This window comes from Urocitellus parryii, chromosome 16 (assembly GCF_045843805.1).
Source record: "Urocitellus parryii isolate mUroPar1 chromosome 16, mUroPar1.hap1, whole genome shotgun sequence".
NCBI classification, from domain to species: domain Eukaryota; kingdom Metazoa; phylum Chordata; class Mammalia; order Rodentia; family Sciuridae; genus Urocitellus; species Urocitellus parryii.
In genome coordinates, this window is record NC_135546.1 from 18953358 (window position 1) to 18974798 (window position 21441).

Below are 21441 nucleotides of genomic sequence, written 5' to 3' on the forward strand. Positions count from 1 at the left end.
TTACCCTGGTCTGTACTTACATATGAACATAAAAATGTGTCCCATTTAGTTTACTCTCTTTCCTATACCACTCCCCTCCCTTCCCATAATTTCCCTTTATCTAATCCAATAGACTTTTATTTTTTCCCTCCTCAATCTCCGTGTGTGTGTATGTGTGTGGGGGGGGGGGGCAACTAGGCTGATTGTATAGTTGAGCTATTGTGAATTGAGTTGCTAGAAACATTTTTGTGGCTGAGTCACTGTAGTATGCTGATCTTTAAGTCCTTTGGATATAAATCGAGAAGTGGCATAGCTGGGTCAAATGGTGGTTCCATTTCAAGTTTTCTAAGGAATCTCCATACTGCTTTCCAGAGTGGTTGCAGCAATCTGTAGTCCCACCAACAATGGGTGAGTGCCGGGTTTCTGTTCTCGTGACTAAAAGGCTCAGGAGTCACTCTAGTTAAACTGGGCTAACTGGGCTGCATGAAATAACCACACAAGAAACACAAATACCTTTTTCTTTGGGGTTGCTGTGACAGCTCCTCTGACCTTAAGGGTCCGCAGAAAGAGAGAGAGAGAGAGAGCACGCACTGACCCCTTTTATTGAGGAGAAGCTATTCAAATGAGGCAAGGGGTCAGGTTTCAGGGGGCTGATTCTATCTTCATGATGTCCACTGTCAGCAGGTTGACTGACACCTGAGTAGGCCACACCCAATGGCACAGTAAGAGGAGGGGACACACACAAGGCACTTCCATGGAAGATTCTATCCTAAACAGGACAAGGGGTTATATTACAAATGAACAGGTCGGGCTGTAGCAAGACACACCCATTTCTGTGACTGAGCACCTCAGCACCCAGCTGAGGAGTGTAACTCAGTCACCCATAAGGTTGGCCTCCCACATATTCCCCCTTTCTTAATATAAAAAAAGGAATGTAACAGGGAAATTTTCTTTCAGTCACTTGGCTCATGGTCCAAGGTCATCACAATCTGCTTTTGAAACACAAAAAGAATTAGTAGAAAACATATTATCTTCATAACAGTCAACACAATAATCTGGATTATTATTATTACCTTGCCAAACACTCATCAGAAGATTTTTAATCTTTTCCCAATTTTATTGGGATGCATTGTTTTTGGCCATAGTAACAGACATTTTCATTGCCATGGCATTTAGGCCTCTCCATAAACCATAGGGCAAAGGGCTCACTCACATTATTCATTACATTGTCTTCTAGAACATCATTACTTAGTTCTCATCCTTCCATTAGCACTTAACTGACCATGAAGGAAGTTGGATGCTATTTAAGTCAAACATTAAGAAAATCCATACATTGTAAGTTGTAAGACATAGCCACAAAGGCTGAAATTGAATAAGCAAGGAATAATATTTAAAGTAGTTACTTTAGGGATTATGAGACCAGCAGTTTGGCTAGGTCTGGTTAATAAACATACACCTGTTTCAAAGCCTGAATATTAACTTCAGCATATTATAGTTCTGAAATATTAGCTGGCAATAACTAATGAGGCAATAAGTTGTATTCTTATAGGCTACAGGATATTTATCATTTTTTCTCTTCACTCTCATATTTAAGGAGTTAATTATATCTGTCAGTAATACAAATACCCTTGGAAAAATTTATTTTAATAATCTTTCCAACAATTGCCTGTGGGGAGCCATTCTCACACGTGATCGGGTGCCTCCCGTTGAGGGTCAGAGGCACTTTGGCACAAGTCGAAGTTTTTCCGGGCCCTTTCCTGATGAGAGAGCCCATCCGTGTGGGGGTGTGCCTGACCACTGACCCCGGGGACCCAATCGCTGACCCTGACCTTGGAGTGCAGCCCCCCCTCAACCTTCATTGGATGGAATTCTCCCCTGAATCTCTTGTTCCCTAATAAAAGGCTACTCCCCGGTGTGCTCGCTCTCTCTCTCCTGCTAGCCCTGAGTAATCCTTGCTGCCCTGCTGGGCGGCTAGAGGAGCGAACCAGAGAGGGGAGCCGTCTCGGACCTAGCAATAGAATTAAGGTAATTGAGTCTTGTGTTTTTATTTCGATCTCGTCTAACTAACTTTATGCCTAGAACCTCATTAATGAAACCACTGCGCAGGCCGCGTGGTAGAATTGCCCATAAAGGTAAATGTAGTCTTGGTCACTAAAGTCCAGCAAAATTGGCTGGCTTGAGTTTTTTATTTGCTGTCTAGCATAAGTTTCTGTCACTGGTGTGGTCAATTTGTTGCTCTGCTATTTGGCTACCTCATTCCCGAGAGATGGTGATAACTGGCTGGTGACAAACCTCAAGTCAATGTCCAGTAGCTCAGTTTCTTTTTGGAATGTACACAACTATTATAGGGTTTGAGTGGGGCGTGCCTGTCAATCTACAAAAGCAAGATAATATCCATAAGCCAATCATCTTCTGCCTAGTGTAACCATACTGTGAGGAAACTCTATATGCTGGTAGCTTTAGTTGCAACTGAAGGCTACTCTAACATTTTCTCCTCTTCTATTAAATTTATTGTCAAAGGAGAACCCTGATGAGAAAAGAAAGGAAAAGGAAAGGCATAGAAAAAAATGAGTACCAAGAAAGAGAAAAGCATCCAGACATGGCCCATTACTGTAGCTGCATTTGTCTCCTGCTGTGGTGAGCAGGCAGTCACTGTTGACTAGGTCTCTGTCACTAGGGTTCTGATCTGAGCTGGATGTAGGGAGCAAAGCAACCATGGGGCAGGAGACCTCTCTCAGAAGGGGAGAAGAATTAGGCCTTTGCACCAGTGGGGGGGTGAGCTTCTTTGCCTCACCTCTGTTGGCCCCCAAATTTTCTCCTGATGGCCCCTCTGCAACTGTGCCTGTCTTAGGTTGTCCCTCCCTTGAGGAATCTTACCCGTCACTGGCTAACCAGCCATTCTCTGGGGCCAAATAGGGTGATGTAGAGTGTGCATGGCATCATCCCCAAGGGGGCTCTCTGTCTCCTTGATAGATAATGCCCCCGTGGCCTCCACGCCAGCATTTACCCTAGGATCAGCAAACTCAGGTTTCTTCTCCATGGAGGGCCCAGCTCACAGCACCGGGCTGGTGGGGATGCGTTCAGGAAGGAAGGAGACAGGCCATAGAAAGTCAAACAGTAATATAGTGACAAAGCTGAGAGAGACAGATGAAGAGGAGATCCCTCACACAGAACTGGCCCATACCTGGTGTCACTCACATCTGGTCCACAGCTGTTATCCATAAGGATGCAGAACAATCCGTTATTTCAACACTCTCTTTTTCTCAAAAGATACTTCCAGACAGTCTGTTTACCATAGAATCAATATACAGGTATAACTGACCATTACAGTCAGGACAATTAATTTAGTTTCATGGGTGGACTTTCCAGTCCACACTGCAAGACACATTAAAGGTGGACCTGGAAAATGGGTCCATACAAGTCTTTTCATAATTTTTATTTACCTGACAAGCTCGTGAAGCTGCATGGCTATAAACTCTGTAGCTGGAAATTGACCTTCCTAGGCCAGGTTTCTCACTCATTATCATGATGACTGGTTTAAACTCTCCTTTGATATCTGATTAAATTTACTGAATCGTGTTCAGTAACACTAAGACTCTCAATATTACAATTTAAGAAAAAAACTTTTAAAGTATTTTGTAAAATCTAGTGTCTCTCTGGGATCCTGTATTCCCCTTTTCCTTATTTAATAAAATCGAGTAAAGGCTTGGCATAAGTCATAGTATTATTAGTACAAGTATTTAAATGACTAAGAATAGATTTACCTTTTATTGATTATTAAATTTTTTAATATAGACTAGTCGATCCATCCTGACAATTTAGAAAGAATCCTCAATCTTTTTGAGAGAAGGTTTCAAAATCTCTATGTTTTAGAATATTATCCTTTAAATAGGTATCTCTTAATTGCCTTTAAAAAATAGGATGAAGGTTATTTTCTGTGTAGGGAGCAGTATATAAATCTTACTGTATTTTTTTATGGACAAAAGATCTAGTTAGAGAACTTATATAATATCAATGAATTTTTTAAGTTTGTAACCTTTATTGTTTAAAATTAATATATAACTTTAATTTGGAGAACATTAGTCTTAATAATTTTTTTTAATTTTATAATCATCTAACAAACAAAATATGTAAAAATTAGTATCTCAGTGTCTTAGAATCAATCAATTTTAGTCTCTAAGGACAATTGTTAAAATCGGGATTTAAGTTAGTAGTTCAATATACTTAATGTTTAATCAACAATGTGAATTTATTTACCAAAACTAATCTTTGTCTTAAACAGTAAGAATTATTAGGCAATAAGGATCTTACTTTAAAGAAATAAACTTACATTTTAATAGGTTGTTTATCATGTCAAAATATGGACAAAATCTTAGCTCATATTCGTATAGTTAAATTAGGAAAATAACCTGAAATACCCTTAAATTAATTATAGTCGGTTTAGTATATATAGATCTCTTTTTTCATTGTTCTAACTTTTTTTAAAAATATTTATTTATTTTTTAGTTATTGGCGGACACAACATCTTTGTTGGTATGTGGTGCTGGAGGATCGAACCCGGGCCGCATGCATGCCAGGCGAGCACGCTACCGCTTGAGCCACATCCCCAGCCCCATCATTGTTCTAACTTTTTACATCATCTGTTTAGATAACAATATAAAAATCTTTTTTACTTAGGAAAATGAATATAAAGACCTTGTTTTACCCAAAGATGATTTCTTTCTTCTTTTTAGGATCCATGTGTGCTTTTTCTTTGTTGAAGCATCTTTTTCTTTTAGAATTCTGTTTTTGGTTATACTTTGGAACAATGTCTGAAAACCTTAGACTCTATAAACAAACTATTATACTTTGATAAGAAATATCAATGAACATATAGTTAAAATCCTTAGATATTTTGTAGACATAATTATAATTATTTATCATCTTATGTGTTTGAACAGTAACTTTGAGAATTAGAAACGACTTGAAGATTGTATTTTCACTTAAAAGCAAATTTATAGTAAACACATTTATGTCAAATATCTGTAACTGAAAAGGCAGAGTATTTGATAAATGTAAATATAAAGCATAAATTATGGGTTTTCTGTTGAAGAAAAACAATTAGGAAATTTATATTAACTGATCAGTTAGCCATGTGATAATTATTTTATAGATTAACAAATATAGGTTATCTAAATATCTAAAAATATATATTAAGAATAAGAACATAACTTATATTAACTTTATGTAACCACGTGGTCTTAAAATATTTGGATCCATTTTAATTTATTTTTAACTAGGAGTGCACTCTTCTATGTGACGTCACTTGATGTAACTGAAATAAATACTTGAGTATACATATTTATTTTTATAGTTAGGAATGAGAATAAGGATTTTTTGGTCATCACAGGAATGTTGCTGGCTTTGTTCCTGTTTCGAGCAAATGCATCCTCATAACCTCCAAAATTAAAAGTAAAATATAAAGAAGCATGTTTGATATCTCTCATCAATAGAACATTATTTAGTAACACAACTATGGAGAAAAGTCAGGTTATTTAACTCAGAACTAACTTAAATTTAGGGCTGCAACATAGAAACCTGTGGAATTAAATTTTGTCTGAAAAAGATATCTTTCGTTAGCATTTACAGGTAGGCATTCTTAAAAATAGACTCTGAACAGCTTGGTAGAAATCTGAAACACAGTAATACAGGTTAGTGGTTGGAAGTGGGACTAGAAGTCCTGTCTGAGTGACTGTGGAAGTACCAATCGGAAGCCCGCAGAAGTATGCGAGGTGGGACCAGGAAGCCCACTCTTCCCGCCAGGAACCCCCTAGTTACCATGGTCATGCAAACAACATGGAGTCCGCTGCCCATTGTCCAAGCAAAAGTTCCCCAAGTTTTCCTAGCCGATTGTATTTTGTTTGAATTTGTCTGCATTTTCCTCCACCTGGCCAAGATCTTACTGCAGAAGCAGCTTTTTCTGTCTCTGCCACCTGCGGTTGCAGCTCCTGTACATCCTGCACTTTTTTCTGTGGCATGTGGGTGCTCCAAAGGTTTTTTATGCTAGCATTACCATCAGATCTTAAGTTAGTCTGTGTTTGGCATTTAGGTCAAGTATTTCAAGGGTTAAAAGCACTGCTGGCTGCAGGGGCTAGGACCCCATAGCGAGCAGGGAGCAGCAGCAGCAAAAGTCTCTTATCCCCAGCGGCTGAGTTACAGCCATTCTGATTCATAGGACAATCAAGTAGTAAAAAGGTCCATACATACTTTCTGAGTATTGACAAAAAAAAATAGAAAATTGAAACTTATTTCTCTCCAGGTAAACATCACATTTTCTCTCCCCTTTTCTCACTCTTCTAGCGCAAACTTCTAGAACATAAAGGCCAAAAAAAAACTCTTTTTTTTTTTTAGGCTTTTTTTTTTTTATGTGATGCTGAGGATCGAACTCAGGTTCCGCTCATGCTAGGCAAGCACTCTACCGCTGAGCAACAATCCTAGCCCCCAAAAAATCTTTTATAAAGATTTATAAAAACAATTTTAAATATGTCAAGAGTTTTGTAATGTTTTGAACAACCAATAAAAAAATTTAAAAAAAAATTTTAAAATCCACAAAAGCACGCTTTCCAGGCAGAGGACTCACTCAACAACATAGCTCATCAATCATCTTAATAACTATATTTATTTAGAGTCTCTACAATTATACCCCAATATTAAAAATTTTAACGTCACAGATTTTCCTTTTGTCTAATTCACTTATTTTCTACAATTCTACCCACAAAACTCTGCAATCCTAAGCATGCTTAACTCCTGGAGAGAACTTTCAACTTCACTTTCTTTAATATTTAAATTGGAGTACCCTTAGGAGCCAGCATTTGTCCCTTTTGTCCCAGCAGCTTAAAGACACAGACCTTTCGCCCCACGTTGGGCACCATTTGCCAGATTTCTGTTCTCGCGACTAAAAGGCTCAGGGGTCACTCTAGTTAAACTGGGCTAACTGGGCTGCATGAAATAACCACACAAGAAACACAAATACCTTTTTCTTTGGGGTTGCTGTGACAGCTCCTCTGACCGTAAGTGTCAGCAGAAAGAGAGAGAGAGAGAGCACGGGCTGACCCCTTTTATTGAGGAGAAGCTATTCAAATGAGGCAAGGGGTCAGGTTTCAGGGGCTGAATCTATCTTCATGATGTCCACTGTCAGCAGGTTGACTGACACCTGGGTAGGCCACACCCAAGGGCACAGTAAGAGGAGGGAACTCACACAAGGCACTTCCATGGAAGATTCTATCCTAAACAGGGCAAGGGGTTATATTACAAAGGAACAGGTGAGCATAGCTTCACCCATGGGACTGTATCAAGACACACCCATTTCTGTGACTGAGCACCTCAGCACCCAGCTGGGGAGTGTAACTCAGTCACCTGTAAGGTTGGCCTCCCACAAGGGCTGACATCTCTGGATCAATCTTCAGTCATTTGAACCTCAGTTCTGGGTCCTCCATGTCTGATAGCACATTCAGGTACCCCAATAGAATGAGAGGCACTTTATGGGAAAACACAAGCATGACTTTTACCCCACATTATCACTGAATCTTATCCTTTCTGTTGTTATGTTTGTAAATTCTTCCACCAAACATGGCCCAAGGGACCTGATGCAGTGGAAAAAATGTGTTTTTCAACTGCAGTGTGACTTTCAGAGTCACAATAAAGAAATTAAAACAAAACATGATTAAAGTTATTTTATGGGGGCTTATCCCCCACTTTTTTTTTAAAATTGTAGCTTAATACATAAATGAACTCATTCTACAATGGCTTGACCTTGATGCTTCTATGGAATATCTGTTTTATGATCAATACAAAATTGACGGCAAAACTGATGAAAAGAAAAATTGGTATAAGCTAGTGTATTATCAATTTCAATCTGTAAAAGACATTCTAATGCTATAAAAGTAGCTAGACAGTGAGAAATAACATGCTGAGTATTTTCTTTTACACAGGCAGTGGCAAACATAAATCTAGAGTAAGTATCAATAATAACATGAACTTAACACTGTTTGCCAAATTGAGGGATGTGAGTTACATTCATTTGCCATAACTGATTTGGTAATAAACCATGGGATTAACCCCAGTTGGTAAAGATAAAATATGTTTAAAACATTGTGAGATTTGATTAACAATTTGACAAGTTTTTCCCCAGGAATAATAAATTTTTATGTAAAGAAGAATTATTCTGATGATGTAAAGAATGTGAGGCTTGTGCACAATCATATAAAGATATTTATTCACAAACAGCAACAAGTTAATCAATCTTATCATTACCTGATGCTAAAGGACTTGGAAGATTAGAATGTGCCCTACTTATATGGCTAATGAAACATGGATAGTGACACATTTGAATTGTCTTCTGTAAAGTCTGAAACAAATTAAATAACTCTTGCAATGGTGTGTTCCCAGTAGTTGATGTTTCAATATTTTTTGTAACACGAACTGCATGTAAAATATCTGAATAAACATTGATTGATTGGCTCATTTGCAAGATGAATTAAAGCACAAATGAGAGCTTGAAGTTCTGCTCATTGTGCAGAAGTATAAGATGTCTGTATTATCTCTGTATGACCATGGCTATAGAAACGTACTTTTCCTGACTTGATCCAGCAGAAAATATTGTTAGTGCTCCAACTATTGGTTAAGCACACACAATTTTGGGGAAAATAAATGTAGTCACAAGAGCAAACTAAATAATTTTATCATGAAGGTAATGGCTTTCCATTTGACCAGGGAAATTAGCAAAAGCTATCTGCCAATTATTAGAAGACTGCCAAAGCCAATCATGCTCTTGAGTAGTAAAAGACAAAACAATAATATTAGGCTATGACCCAACTATCTGCAAAACTCATGGCATTCCTTTAATAACTGAGTAATAAAGCCATGGAAATGAGTTGATGACTTTTGAGGAGAATGAGGTAGGCAAGGCCACTCAATAATTCCCAATTATTGCAATTTTGCTCCTGTAGGAGTATGAACATTGGGAAATGTTAGTCAATATACAGGCTCTTGTGGATTAATTCTAGTAAGCTGTGCAGTCTCCATGGCAAATTCAACCTTTGGTATGGCAATCCTTTTTTCTGCCATAAGTTGATGAGAAAGTACAGAAGGATCTCCCTGGGCAATCTGAAACAGAGGACTGAAATCTGCAGTGGCTAATTTTAAACTTGGTCACACCCAATGAATATCACCTAGTAACTTTTAGATGCCATGTGCCTTGGCAATCTATTGGGCTTGGAGGTGCAGCTGATATTTCCCAAGGTAAAACCTAAATCTCCATGGCCCCATAATGAGAGAAGACCCCCATGTAATTCACGGGTGACTCCCTGCAACGTAGTCGGGCCCTACCTAAAAACAAAATATAAAAATGGCTGGGGACAGGTCTCAGTTGTAAAGTGCTCCTGGGTAAAACCACCAGTACAAGAAAAAAACAAGCAAACAAATAAAAACAAAAAAGAAAACACCTGAAGGTCTCTGCACATGTGAGACATAATCATCTGTAACAGAAATGGTTAGATAGAGGCAAGAACATGATATATACTTGTAATTACATAGATTAAATCATATATTAAATATATGCATATTTGTGATAAAAATTAAGATATATAACATATATCAATAAAGTGGGCAATCTCACAAACTAAGATATAAATGTATACATGTCTAAAAACAGTGTTCCAAAATATGTGAAGTGAAAACTACCAGGATTAAACGGAAAAAATTCTACAAAATGTGGTGGATAATTTGTCATATCCCACTTTCAAGAAAGAATGAAATGACTAGCAAAAATCCATGTAAAACAAACTGATTGAACAACAATATAACTACACTAGCTCTACAGGACTACACAGATTATTCTGCCCCAAAGAGTAGACTACACATTTTTCTCCACTGTGTAGGAAACAGTGTACAGGACTTGCCATTTTAAAGCCATAAAAATATCAATAAATTTCAAAGCACTAAAATCAGGACAATGATCTTTTGTAACTACAATGAAATTAAGTTAGAAAAAAAAATTAAAAATTTGCAAACATGTAGCAATTAGACAGTGTACTCTTTAGAAAGAAAAAAATAGAAAATAGTTTAGGTGGATAAAAATGAAAACAAACATGCCTGAATTTATGAGGTGCAGCTAAAGTAGCCCTCAGGAGAAAATTCATAACCACAAAAGCCTACATTATAAAAGAAAAACCGCCCAAACCAAAACCCAACTCTATGAAGTAACTAGACAAAGAAATGTAAACTGTAATCAAATTGCACTGGGGATGAATTTTGATAAAGAATAGAGCAAGAATAAAAGAAATATACAAAAGAAAGAATTAAGAAAACATCTTGATTGTTCAAAGGATTTACAAAATTGATTGTTCAATTAACCGAGAAAACAGAGAGAGGGAGAGAGAGAGCGTACTCAAGTTAATAAATACCAAAAAGAAAAGTGAGACCATCAAAACAGACTCCTGAATCTGCTGTGACGTTAAAGAAACTTAATGTAATGCTCTCTCAAAATAAATTAATAATAATAATAATAATAAATAAGGCACTGTGATGTAGTCTAATGGTCAAATATTTGCCAAGCACATGAGGCTTTGGTTAAGTCTTCAGTATCTCAACTAAATAATACTAAAATAGAATTACCTTATGATTCAGGTATCCCACTTGGGGGTATGTAATGAAAACAATAAAACACTCATCTGATAACTGGATGCCCATTTTTATTGAGGCACTTCCCAATTGAAATTATACGGAGTCGCCTAGGAATTCTGGGACAGATGGATAAAGAAAATATGACATATATGTACGCATACATCCATAAAAATCAAATCCTGCCACCTGCAACAATTGGGTGAAATTGGAGGGTAGTGTGGTAAAATGAAATAAAACCAGACACAGAAATACAAACACTGCATGCTGTCCCGCAAGTGTGGGAGGCTAAACCTGAACTTAGGTTGGTGATGATTAAAGGTTAAAGAGTGGAGGTGGGAAATGAGAAAGGGATTTCATCAGTGGATGTGGCATATGTGTTAAAATACTAAGCAGAGACCCTTTATTATGTATATATAGTACATCTTCACAAAGCTATTTTTCAAATGTTACTGTAATCAGTACTGAGTCATGTTTACAAAATGATTAAATGGAATAATATTGCCAGGCATGGTTGTGGATGCCTATAGTACCACCAACTCAGGGGACTGAGGAAGGAGAATTGACAATTTGAGGTCACCCTTGGGAACATAGCAAGATATTGTCTCAAAACCAAAAAAAAAAAAATGAACTGGGCATATATCTCAGTGGTAGAGTGTTCCTAGATTCAAATTCGTTACTGCAAAAAGAAATAAGAATACAATTTAGAAATAGATCCTTAAATTTATGGTCGATTATTTTTCAAGGAGAATGCCAAGACATTACAGGAAAAATGTTTTCAAATCATCTGGAACAACGATCCATATAAAACGTGGAACACGATCTCAAACACTATTTCACACTTTTCACAATTAATTTTAAATGGAAGAAAAGTGTAAATATGACAATTTAAACTACAAGATTCTTAGCAGAAAACATGTAAAAATCTCATGATCCTGCATTGAACAATAGATTCTTAGTAAAGACAAATTTTCTTTGTTTCTTTTTGGTACCAGGGATTTGAAAGGTTAATAAAATAGGTACTTGTCACTCCGTTTTTCTATATGCTTAACAAAACATTGTTGAAATCTTAAGAACTGTTTGCTAATCTTGTTCCCAGAATGTGCTGTCCCCAACTGTGAACTGTTTGTTAATCTTGTTCCCAGAATGAGCTGTCCCCAAGTGCCAAACTACAAAATGTAACTTCTCTCCCTGCCCTCTCCAAGAAAAGTATAGAAGCTCTGCTTAAGCTGTTCTCAGGGCTCTATCTCTTTTTGCTATAGTGAGCTCTGAGCCCCAGCATGCTGGTCTCCAAATAAACCCTCCCTTCTGCTGTTGCATAAGACAGTCTCTTGTGGTCTCTTCCTCCAACGTTTCGCCGGACCCTTACAGATTGAACCCAGGGGAGCTTAACTACTGAGCAACATTCCCAGCCCTCTTAAAAATTTTACTTAGAGCCCAATTGCTAAGTCTGGCTTTGAACATGTGATCCTCCTGCCTCAGCCTCCCAAACTGCTGGGATTAGAGGCAGGTGCCAAAAGATACTGCTTATAATGCCACATATTTAGAAAGTATCTACAGGATTTTAGATATGAGGTTTATGATGTGGCATAATAAATTTTGTGAAGGGTAAAGAAAAATATATTTATAATTTAGCCAATATGTTTTTTTAAACTATAGGCTTCATCTAGCCTTCCGTATATACTATTTGAAATTTCACTCTTCCCAATGGGGACTTCTATCTGAAAAACTCCAACCACATTTACCTTGTAGAAGTCAAACCTGGACATCCATTTTTCTTAATCTATAGACTTAAATAAAATTGAAATTTCTCAAGAGTAAAGATTATTCCTCTAGAGCCAAATGATCCATAGCATTGTGTGGAATCATATTAGCTGAAGGGCTGTAAAAGAAATAATATTAACTAATTACCTTCTGACCCCAAATAAAATCTGTATACTTGTCGCTTCTTCATGTAGTCATGAATGTATTGTTGAGTCAACAAAAAGAGAAATCTTATAATTTGGTGGGCATATTTTTTAACAAATTATGAATTATCATAAAAATGGTTCTCATCTTCACCGAACTCACAGAAGTGTCAAAAGAGTCAAGATTAATCCTAATACATTCAGAAATGTCTTTGTTCCTTTATTAATTATTTGTTGGTATTGGAAATTGAACTCTGGGGTGCTTTACCCCTGAGCTACATTTTTAAATTTTATTTTTTATTTTTGAATTTCAGTTACACATAACATTAATGTTTATTTTGACATGAAATCATACCACTTTTAAACGGGGATTATTCTATCTGAGTGGCGTGATTAAAATAAATACAAATATTATATAGCCATAACCACATCCAAAGTAATGAAAATTTCCTCAACTGTTTTTATGACTTTTATGCTTCTAGCTATTACACAAAGAACTTTGATCCTTTTTTAATTTTACTTTTGTATATGATGTGAGGTACGTATCCAAATACATTTTTTCTTCTTGTGGATATCTAGTCATCTCAGGGGCATTTTTGCTTCAGCTTTTACTCTTGAAAAATATAAGCTGTGTGTGTGTGTGTGTGTGTAATCCCTCTGAACACCAGTTACAAATTGCTGCCTGTGCAGGCCAGGCAAATTGCTGCCCACGCAGTTACAAATTGCCAGCCCCGACCTGCAACGTCAGCTGAACTTAAGGACAATCATGTGAATTTCTAGGGACACCTAATAAAACATAGTCACACTTTACCTTTACACAAGCCTCAGGACTTCTTCTCTGCTCTTGGCCTCAGGCCCCCCAAAAGGGAGGGCAAGAGAAAGTCACGAGAGGTTGGTGAGAAAGTGACCACATTCAGAAGAGAGCTTTCATTGGAGGACTCTTGTTCTTAGAAAGTTCTATTCAAAAAAGGCCAGAGGAGCAGGGTTACAATTATTTATGAGGATTTATGAGGGTAAGTCAATCCTCATAAATAATGCCTACATCTGAAGACCCCCCTCTCTATCTGAGCTGGGACAACACCCAAGTCACCACAAATGTAGTGACTGGTCAGAGCCTCCTGCTTCAGGACTGGAAGGCAGGGATCACTCAGAAGAGCTTCCCACATATCCGTTCTCCTTTCTTTGAAAAAGCAGGTGATGGGTTATTATTTTGAGTCCATGAATTCTTCTTCTAGGGGCACAACATCCTACAATTACAACACGTGAGAATACGTAGCAATGAGAACAATACAAGGATACACCATGCAGAGGGATTAAGAATGTTTCCAGGGTTAAAGCTGTTTAACTCTAAGTATTTGATCAGCTAAAAAAGTAGGATCTGAAAAATCAATCTTACATTTTTGTATCTTGAATCTGATGATGCAGCTCCAAAATATCCAAGCATTATTCTGCCAAATATCCAACAAATGGTTTTGAAGCTTCTTCCAATACCACTAAGAAGCATTGCATTTGACAGCAGTAACACACACATACTTATAGCTAGCATGACATTTAAGTCTTTCCTTGAATTTCAAAGTGGAAAGTTCATTATCTATATTCATGACAGCAGTCTCTAAGGCATTTAGCTTGGTCTCATTCCTTTCATCAACATTTATTTGATTGTGAAGAGCCTTGGAAGTATTCTGAGCCAAATAATTAAGAAAATTTGCATGTTGATTATTTGAGATATGGCCACCAAAGCTGTCACCATAGAAGCAATAAAATAAAACAAGGGAACAACTCTCACTATTATGAGTCCAAGAGCATGCTTAGGTCTCGCTAGCTGGGCGTGTATTTGTTGTAAGACTTGAAAAGCAGCATCAGCCTACCATGGCTCTGAAATATTTACTGGTAATAAGAAAAAGGAGGGCTGATGGAGCATCATCGTTCCTTTTTCTCTACTATTTCTGATGATACAATTAGTTAAATTACATTTACTATATGTTACAAGATATCTATCATCTTCCCTTTTAACTTTTACATTTTCTGTAATTAAAACATAAGGAGATTGAACACAGGCCCATAAGCTGTAGCAAGAACCTTCCTGTTACAGTTCTTGCCTACAAAGTCTGGTAAAGCTTTGTCAGTAAAATGTAAGAATTCTGAGGCAGCAATTAAGTGCCAAACATCTTTCTGAATGCCACCTTCCCTGAAGGTAAGGATGCTACTAACAAATCCTCCAGGATTCATGGCATTACCCTTGCATAACTGCCTTTTGTCAATTTTAGGAGACCAGTCCAAAATATACCCACCATTTCTACACACCTTATGCTGTACTTGAAAAGTACAAATAAAATTTAAAGTTTCTAGTATTAACGATACAAATGAAAAAGAGATGGAGGGTGCCAGATCTCTAGACTCTGGAGTATAAGCAACAGACTTATTTGCAATTTTGCCTTGAGCATAGTGGTAGGATTATGATGTCTACCTCCCCCATTGGTATGGGGTACTATGAGAATATGAGCAGAAAACACGGATTTTATTTATATTATAATACAGCCCATCAACAAACTCAAAATTAAATTTAAAAGAAAAAAATAAATCTCTATTGTTTAGGTCAAGCCCTAGCTACCAGAGATCTAGGGATCCTGAAGGATGAGTGGCTTAGGTGAAAGAAGAGGAGACAGGACTATAGTTGCAAGTAATGAGCAGCTTTCAGAAGTACCCACTGCCCCTAGAGGGGCCTTCATTTTTAAACATTTTTTACAAGTGTTTTTTCATGTAGTTAATGGATAGCTTCAAAGCTCAAAATTTCTTTGATTTACATAATTTTTTAAGAGTTACAATATTTTTAGATATATATGAATTACCTAAGATATCGAGTACATTGTTTAAAATCTTTTCCTGTAACCTTTGCCAATCACGATTAAGCTTTTACATCTTCACCTCAATCGATAAGTGCTACACTACACAACTCGACTACATGTACCTTGACCTATTATTAGCTTTTAATTTAAAAGCATACGTATAATTATATCATTAACCTTTAACTTTAAAGCATACCTATGATTATTGGTAAGATTTCTTACTTCTAAAGTCCCAATAAAACACTTAAAGTAGTTAAAGCCTATTACTTAAAAGCACTTTTCCGTAGTGCTTCCAAAATGTATATATATTAATTTTATATTATTCTATTTTTAACTTAAAAGGTATTTTTCTTTTTCATATGACCTATTTAACTGCCTTCTTTTAAGACTCTCTTTGATACTTTCTCAAAATACAACTATTCGTATGTTTTTGTAATCTTTAAAAAAAGAGCAGGCTCTTCAGCACAACCCATTTACCATTAATATTAACAATGTGTTTCACATTTTGATCATGAATTCCTGTGTAAGGCAAAGGAGGGCCTGTTAGTGGGGAGAAAATGTATGTTGCACAGATTGTAGATTTACAATGTGGGGCTTAGTGCAAATTGTTAAGTTTTTCTCAAGAACCTTGAGATCTGTAATATTTTCCTCATAAATTTTTGAGGAATAACACTATTGTTTGTATTCTGAGAGATATCAAAACACATCTCCAGGCATGTCTTAAGTGTATCTTTAGTCTCATTTTGGGAATTTTCCTGCCATTGCTTGTCAACATGTACTTTTATTATTGATTGATGTATACCCTATTATCCATATCATGAGTATCATAAACAATACATTTAACCTTCCCCATGGTTTCAGTTTCCAAATGGTGTAGCTCTGCCACAGCATCCCCCATGCTGTGACCCTGTCAGACAGAGGGTGCAGGAACAACTTCACCACATATCTATAAGACACCAGCTATTTTCCATGACTTCTGTGGAACTTGTGTTTGAATCTTGAGTTCCAGCCTATAGTGGGTTCAATTAATTATCACAGGATAACAAGTCATTCTAGAACTTATTGGCTCACTCGACCCCTGAGCCAAATCCCCAGCAGTATTTTGTATAAAGAAGTGCTTAGCACTTCTCCCTTGCTCAAGCTGGCATGGAACCCATGATCCTTCTGCTTCAGCCTTCCAGGGATTACAGGAGTGCACCACTGCACTCAGCTCTGGTCACAATTTTAATGCCAGCATTCCCTCTTTGCCTTATCAACTATTTTTATGCTATATTTCAAATGGATGCAGTATTTCTAATTTTTCTTCCCAGAACTGGATGACAGTTTATAGATTTTGCTTTCTCTTTGTGAGCATTTCACATGAGGAAAAAAAGCAGACACAATGAGTTTATTAGAAGTGATGTGAAGGAAGAAAAAGGTGACACTTTAAAGAGAGAGAATGTGTCCTCTCTGTAAAGAGAAGAGCATGGCTCTCTTTCTCTCCAATTTTATTAGAGATATAAAAAAAAGGATTCTAAAGAATCCTGCCCAGGTACATTTTTTGACTTTGGACTGACAGCAGGATAATATCAAACTCTCAACTATCCAGTGCCATGAAAACTTTAGGTTAATTAGCCTCATGTTCACGGTTTATAATTGAATTCTTAATCATAAACTCTTGCAGATTTTATGGTTAGTAGGAATTATCTTTATTTCCCAGAGTTCCAGAATCTGGTCTTTAACAAGATCACGAAAGTCTCCCCTTTAGTGTAACTTGCGTTCCTCTTGCAAACATTATTTTGAAACTGCATTTCTCCTGCAGATAATAGTTTGTTAAAGAATGTAACACATCCTGTCCAGTTAATCCAGAAAGGGTGCAACTAAATTGCTTCTTAAAAAATAAAGCATAGGGTCAATGTGTTGAGCCTATTTATTTATTTATTATGCTGTGTGTTGAAATCAGAGCTAGTCGACCACTGAGCTACATCACCAGCTCCTTTGTTATATCTTATTTACAGACAAGATCTCATTGATTTGCTTAGTGCCTGGCTGATACGTTGCTGAGACTGGCTCTAATTTCATGATTCTCCTGTCTCACCCTCCGACGCTGTTGGGAATACAGGTATGTGGCACCATGCCCAACCTACCATTTGCCTTAAAAGTACTTCAGTTCTTTTACCAGGTTCTGTGAAAAATACTACAATGAAAATATAAATGTACTCTTTTCTATGATCTAATGACTCAATTTTTTAGATACACACCCAGAATTACTACTACTGAATAATATGACATTTTTATTTTAACTTATTGAAGAACCTTAATAACATTTTCAAAAATAGCTTTATTCAGGGGCTGAAAGCATGCAATGGAGGAAGGATAGCATCTTCAACACATGGTGCAGGGAAAATTGGAAATCCATAAGCAACAAAATGAAACTGAATCGCTTTCTCTCGCCATGCACAAAAGTTAACTCAAAATGGATCAAGAACCTAGATATCAAATCAGAGACACTGCATCTGATAGAAGAAAAAGTTGGCTACGATCTACATACTGTGGGGTCGGGCTCCAAATTCCTTAACAGGACACCCATAGCCCAAGAGTTAATAACAAGAATAAACAAATGGGACTTACTTAAACTAAAAAGTTTTTTCTCCCCAAGAGAAACAATAAGAGAGCCTACATCCTGGGAACAATTTTTTACCCCTCACACTTCAGATAGAGCCCTAATATCAAGAATATACAAAGAACTAAGTATTATCCATGGGGAGAAAACCTAAGTTTGATGTAGTTTTTTTAAAAAAAAATTCACTGGTATAAAAGACCTCTAAGAAGGAAGAGATCAGCTGCAATTGTGGAGGAAACAACTGCAGAGCTATATCTGCTGATGTGGTTATCCGTGGGGTCCACACTCACAGCTGCAGCAAACTCACCACCTGAGCTATGGAGCGTTCAGTGCTAGAATGCCTGCCTAGCATGCACAAGGCAGGATTCGGTCCCCAGAACTGGGAAAAGAAAAGAGAAAGCAACTCAAGTATAGGGCAAAATATATTTTGAGAAAGTGCCTCTCTAAATATACACAAATGACATTATTTTATAATTCTCTTTAATGTGCCTACATACAGCACAATACATGAGCCTTAGAACAAGCACAAGTGACAACTATGATGGTCACAGAGTCATCAATAGATCAATAAGCAATCAAGGAAAAGGAAGAGGCCAGCTGCAGGGTACACAGACACATCCCTATGGTACAAGCTTCCAGCCTCACCCCATCTCAAAAAATAACAATTAAAAGGTCTGTGGAGAAACTCAGTGCTAGAGCACTCCTGGGTGAAATCTGAACAAAGAAAGAGAGGAAAGAAGTTCAGAAGAGCCATTTCACCAATCTCTACCAAAGGCTGGAGTGGAGAGGCCTAAACTAACATACACAATATGTAATGAAACATTAGACACAAAAGACTTAAAATACGGGAAAATGGAATCTAACAATAAGAGAGATTTAACCCAGAGAAACATGTTGCTTTCAAATCTTCATGCTGATGCAATGCTCCCCTCCAACCCAGGGTGCAGTTTTGTTAGCTCTGATAAAAAAGAAAGAAAGAAAGAAAGAAAGAAAGAAAGAAAGAAAGAAAGAAAGAAAGAAAGAAAGAAAGAAAGAAAAAAGAAAAAAAGAAAAAACAATAAAGAAATGAAGGCACACACCATTTTCACACAGAAAGAAAGAAAGAAAGAAAGAAAGAAAGAAAAAAGAAAAAAAGAAAAAACAATAAAGAAATGAAGGCACACACCATTTTCACACACCTACAGTGGTTACCTCAAAATAAATAAATATATGAAATAAAACAAAATTTTCCTCAAGTCTGAACAAGTTCAAATGGATCTGAAACAAGCAAAGTTCTCACCACATTTCTACATACAGGGCTTTTCTCCAGTGTGATTTCTTAAATGCTGTTCAAAGGGACCTGGAAAGTTGAAAGTGTTACTGCAATTTTTAAAGATAGAAAAAGGATTTTCACAGATGTGAATTCTTTTATGCCTTTGGAGAAAACTCTCAAAGCTGAATACTGCCCCACATGGCTTATCCCAGCATTTTCTACAGTATGAGTCCTTTCATACAACTGAACAAAACTAGAACAGCTGAACCCTTTACATTTCTTACTTGCATAGGATTTATTCTTTTTATTCCAAAACAATATTCCCAGTCCTTAGGAAAAAAAATGAGAAAACTAGAAGATCTCCCACATTTCTCACATTCACAGGGCTTCTCTGCATGAGTGTTTTCATATATAATAAAGGAAATACAGCTGACAGAATGTAGCAAATCCCCCAAATTCAGACGGCTTGTTTTTCAATGTGAGTGAAATGGCTTTGAAGGCAACAGGGAAAATGGAATGATTTGTGATATTTTTTACATTTAAAGAGTTATTCGGGCTGGGGATGTGGCTCAAGCGGTAGCGCGCTCGCCTGGCATGCGTGCGGCCCGGGTTCGATCCTCAGCACCACATACAAACAAAGATGTTGTGTCCGCCGAGAACTAAAAAATAAATATTAAAAATTCTCTCTCTCCAAAAAAAATAAAAAATAAAAAATAAAGAGTTATTCAGTTGGAGGTGGTGGTGTATGCCTTTAATTCCTGAGACTCGAGAGGCTGATTCTGAAGAATCAATGTTGGAGGCTAGCCTCAGCACCTTAGGAAGACCCTAAGAAACTCAGCAAGTCCCTGTCTCAAAATAAAAAGTTAAAAGGAACTGGAATGTAGCTCAGTGGTAGAGCACCACCAGACTAAATCGCCAGTGGATCGATTGATTGATCGATCTCTCTCTCTCTCACACACACACACACACACACACATACATACACACACACACACATGTTCAGCTGTGTGAGCCTCTCTTGTCTTTGAGGATGATATGAAATGTGATTTACCATATTTCACATTCAAAGGATTTTTCTCCAGTAAACTTCCTACATGTATATGAGTGAAACAGTAATAACAGAAGAGTTTACCAATGTTTTCATGCACACGACTTCTATGCAGTATGTGTTCTTTCAAATGTGTGAAGCAGACAAGATGTGGCAAAGGCTTCTCCACGTTGTTGACATTCATTGGGCTTCTCTCCAGTATACATTCTTCCATGTCTGTGAAGATCACTGGATCTAGCAAAGGCTTTCCACACTGCCTACATTCTTAGGGCTTCTCTCCAGTATGAGTGTGTTTATGCATCCGAAGGTAAAAGGCAGTAGTGTAGGCTTTTCCACATTGTTAACATTCATAAGGCTTCTCTCCAGTATGAGTTTGTTCATGTGAGTGAAGGTAAGAGGACTGAGTGAAGGCTTTGCCACATTGTTTGCATTCTTAGACCTTCTCTCCAGTATGTGTTCTCCCATGTGCACGAAGGTGAGTGGATGTAGCAAAGGCTTTTCCACATTGTTTGCAATCATAAGGCTTCTCTCCAGTATGTGTTCTTCCATGTTCACGAAGGTGAGTGGATGTAGCAAAGGCTTTTCCACATTGTTTGCATTCATAAGGCTTCTCTCCAGTATGTGTTCTTCCATGTGCATGAAGCTGACGGGATGTAGGAAAGGCTTTTCCACACTGCTTACATACATAGGGCTTCTCTCTAGTATGAGTTCTTCCATGTGTGTGAATGTCACAAGATCTAGCAAAGGCTTTTCCACACTGCTTACATTCATAGGGCTTCTCTCCAGTATGCACTCTTCCATGTATTTGAAGTTCACTGGATCTAGCAAAGGCTTTGCCACACTGCTTACATTCATAGAGATTCTCTCCACTATGAGTTCTTTCATGTATATGAAGTTCACTGGACCTAGCAAAGGCTTTCCCACACTGCTTACAATCATAGGGCTTCTCTCCAGTATGAGTTTGTTCATGTGAGTGAAGGTGAGAGGACTGAGTGAAGGCTTTCCCACACTACTTACATTCATAGGGCCTCTCTCCAGTATGAGTTCGTTTATGTATCTGAAGGTAAGAGGCAGCAGTAAAGGCTTTTCCACATTGTTCACATTCATAGGGCTTTTCTCCGGTATGCATTCTTCCATGTATGCGAAGA

The 21441-nt window shown here is 37.3% G+C and overlaps 1 protein-coding gene across 1 annotated transcript in view; it reads right to left on the bottom strand.

Moving 5' to 3' along the window:
• Positions 1 to 21441, bottom strand: part of LOC144250605 (uncharacterized) — a 34000-nt gene that overhangs the window by 5857 nt on the left and 6702 nt on the right. Inside the window, 2 exon segments of the mRNA XM_077793509.1 lie at positions 20765 to 21114; positions 21199 to 21430. Coding sequence (XP_077649635.1) covers positions 20765 to 21114; positions 21199 to 21430 — 582 coding nt within the window.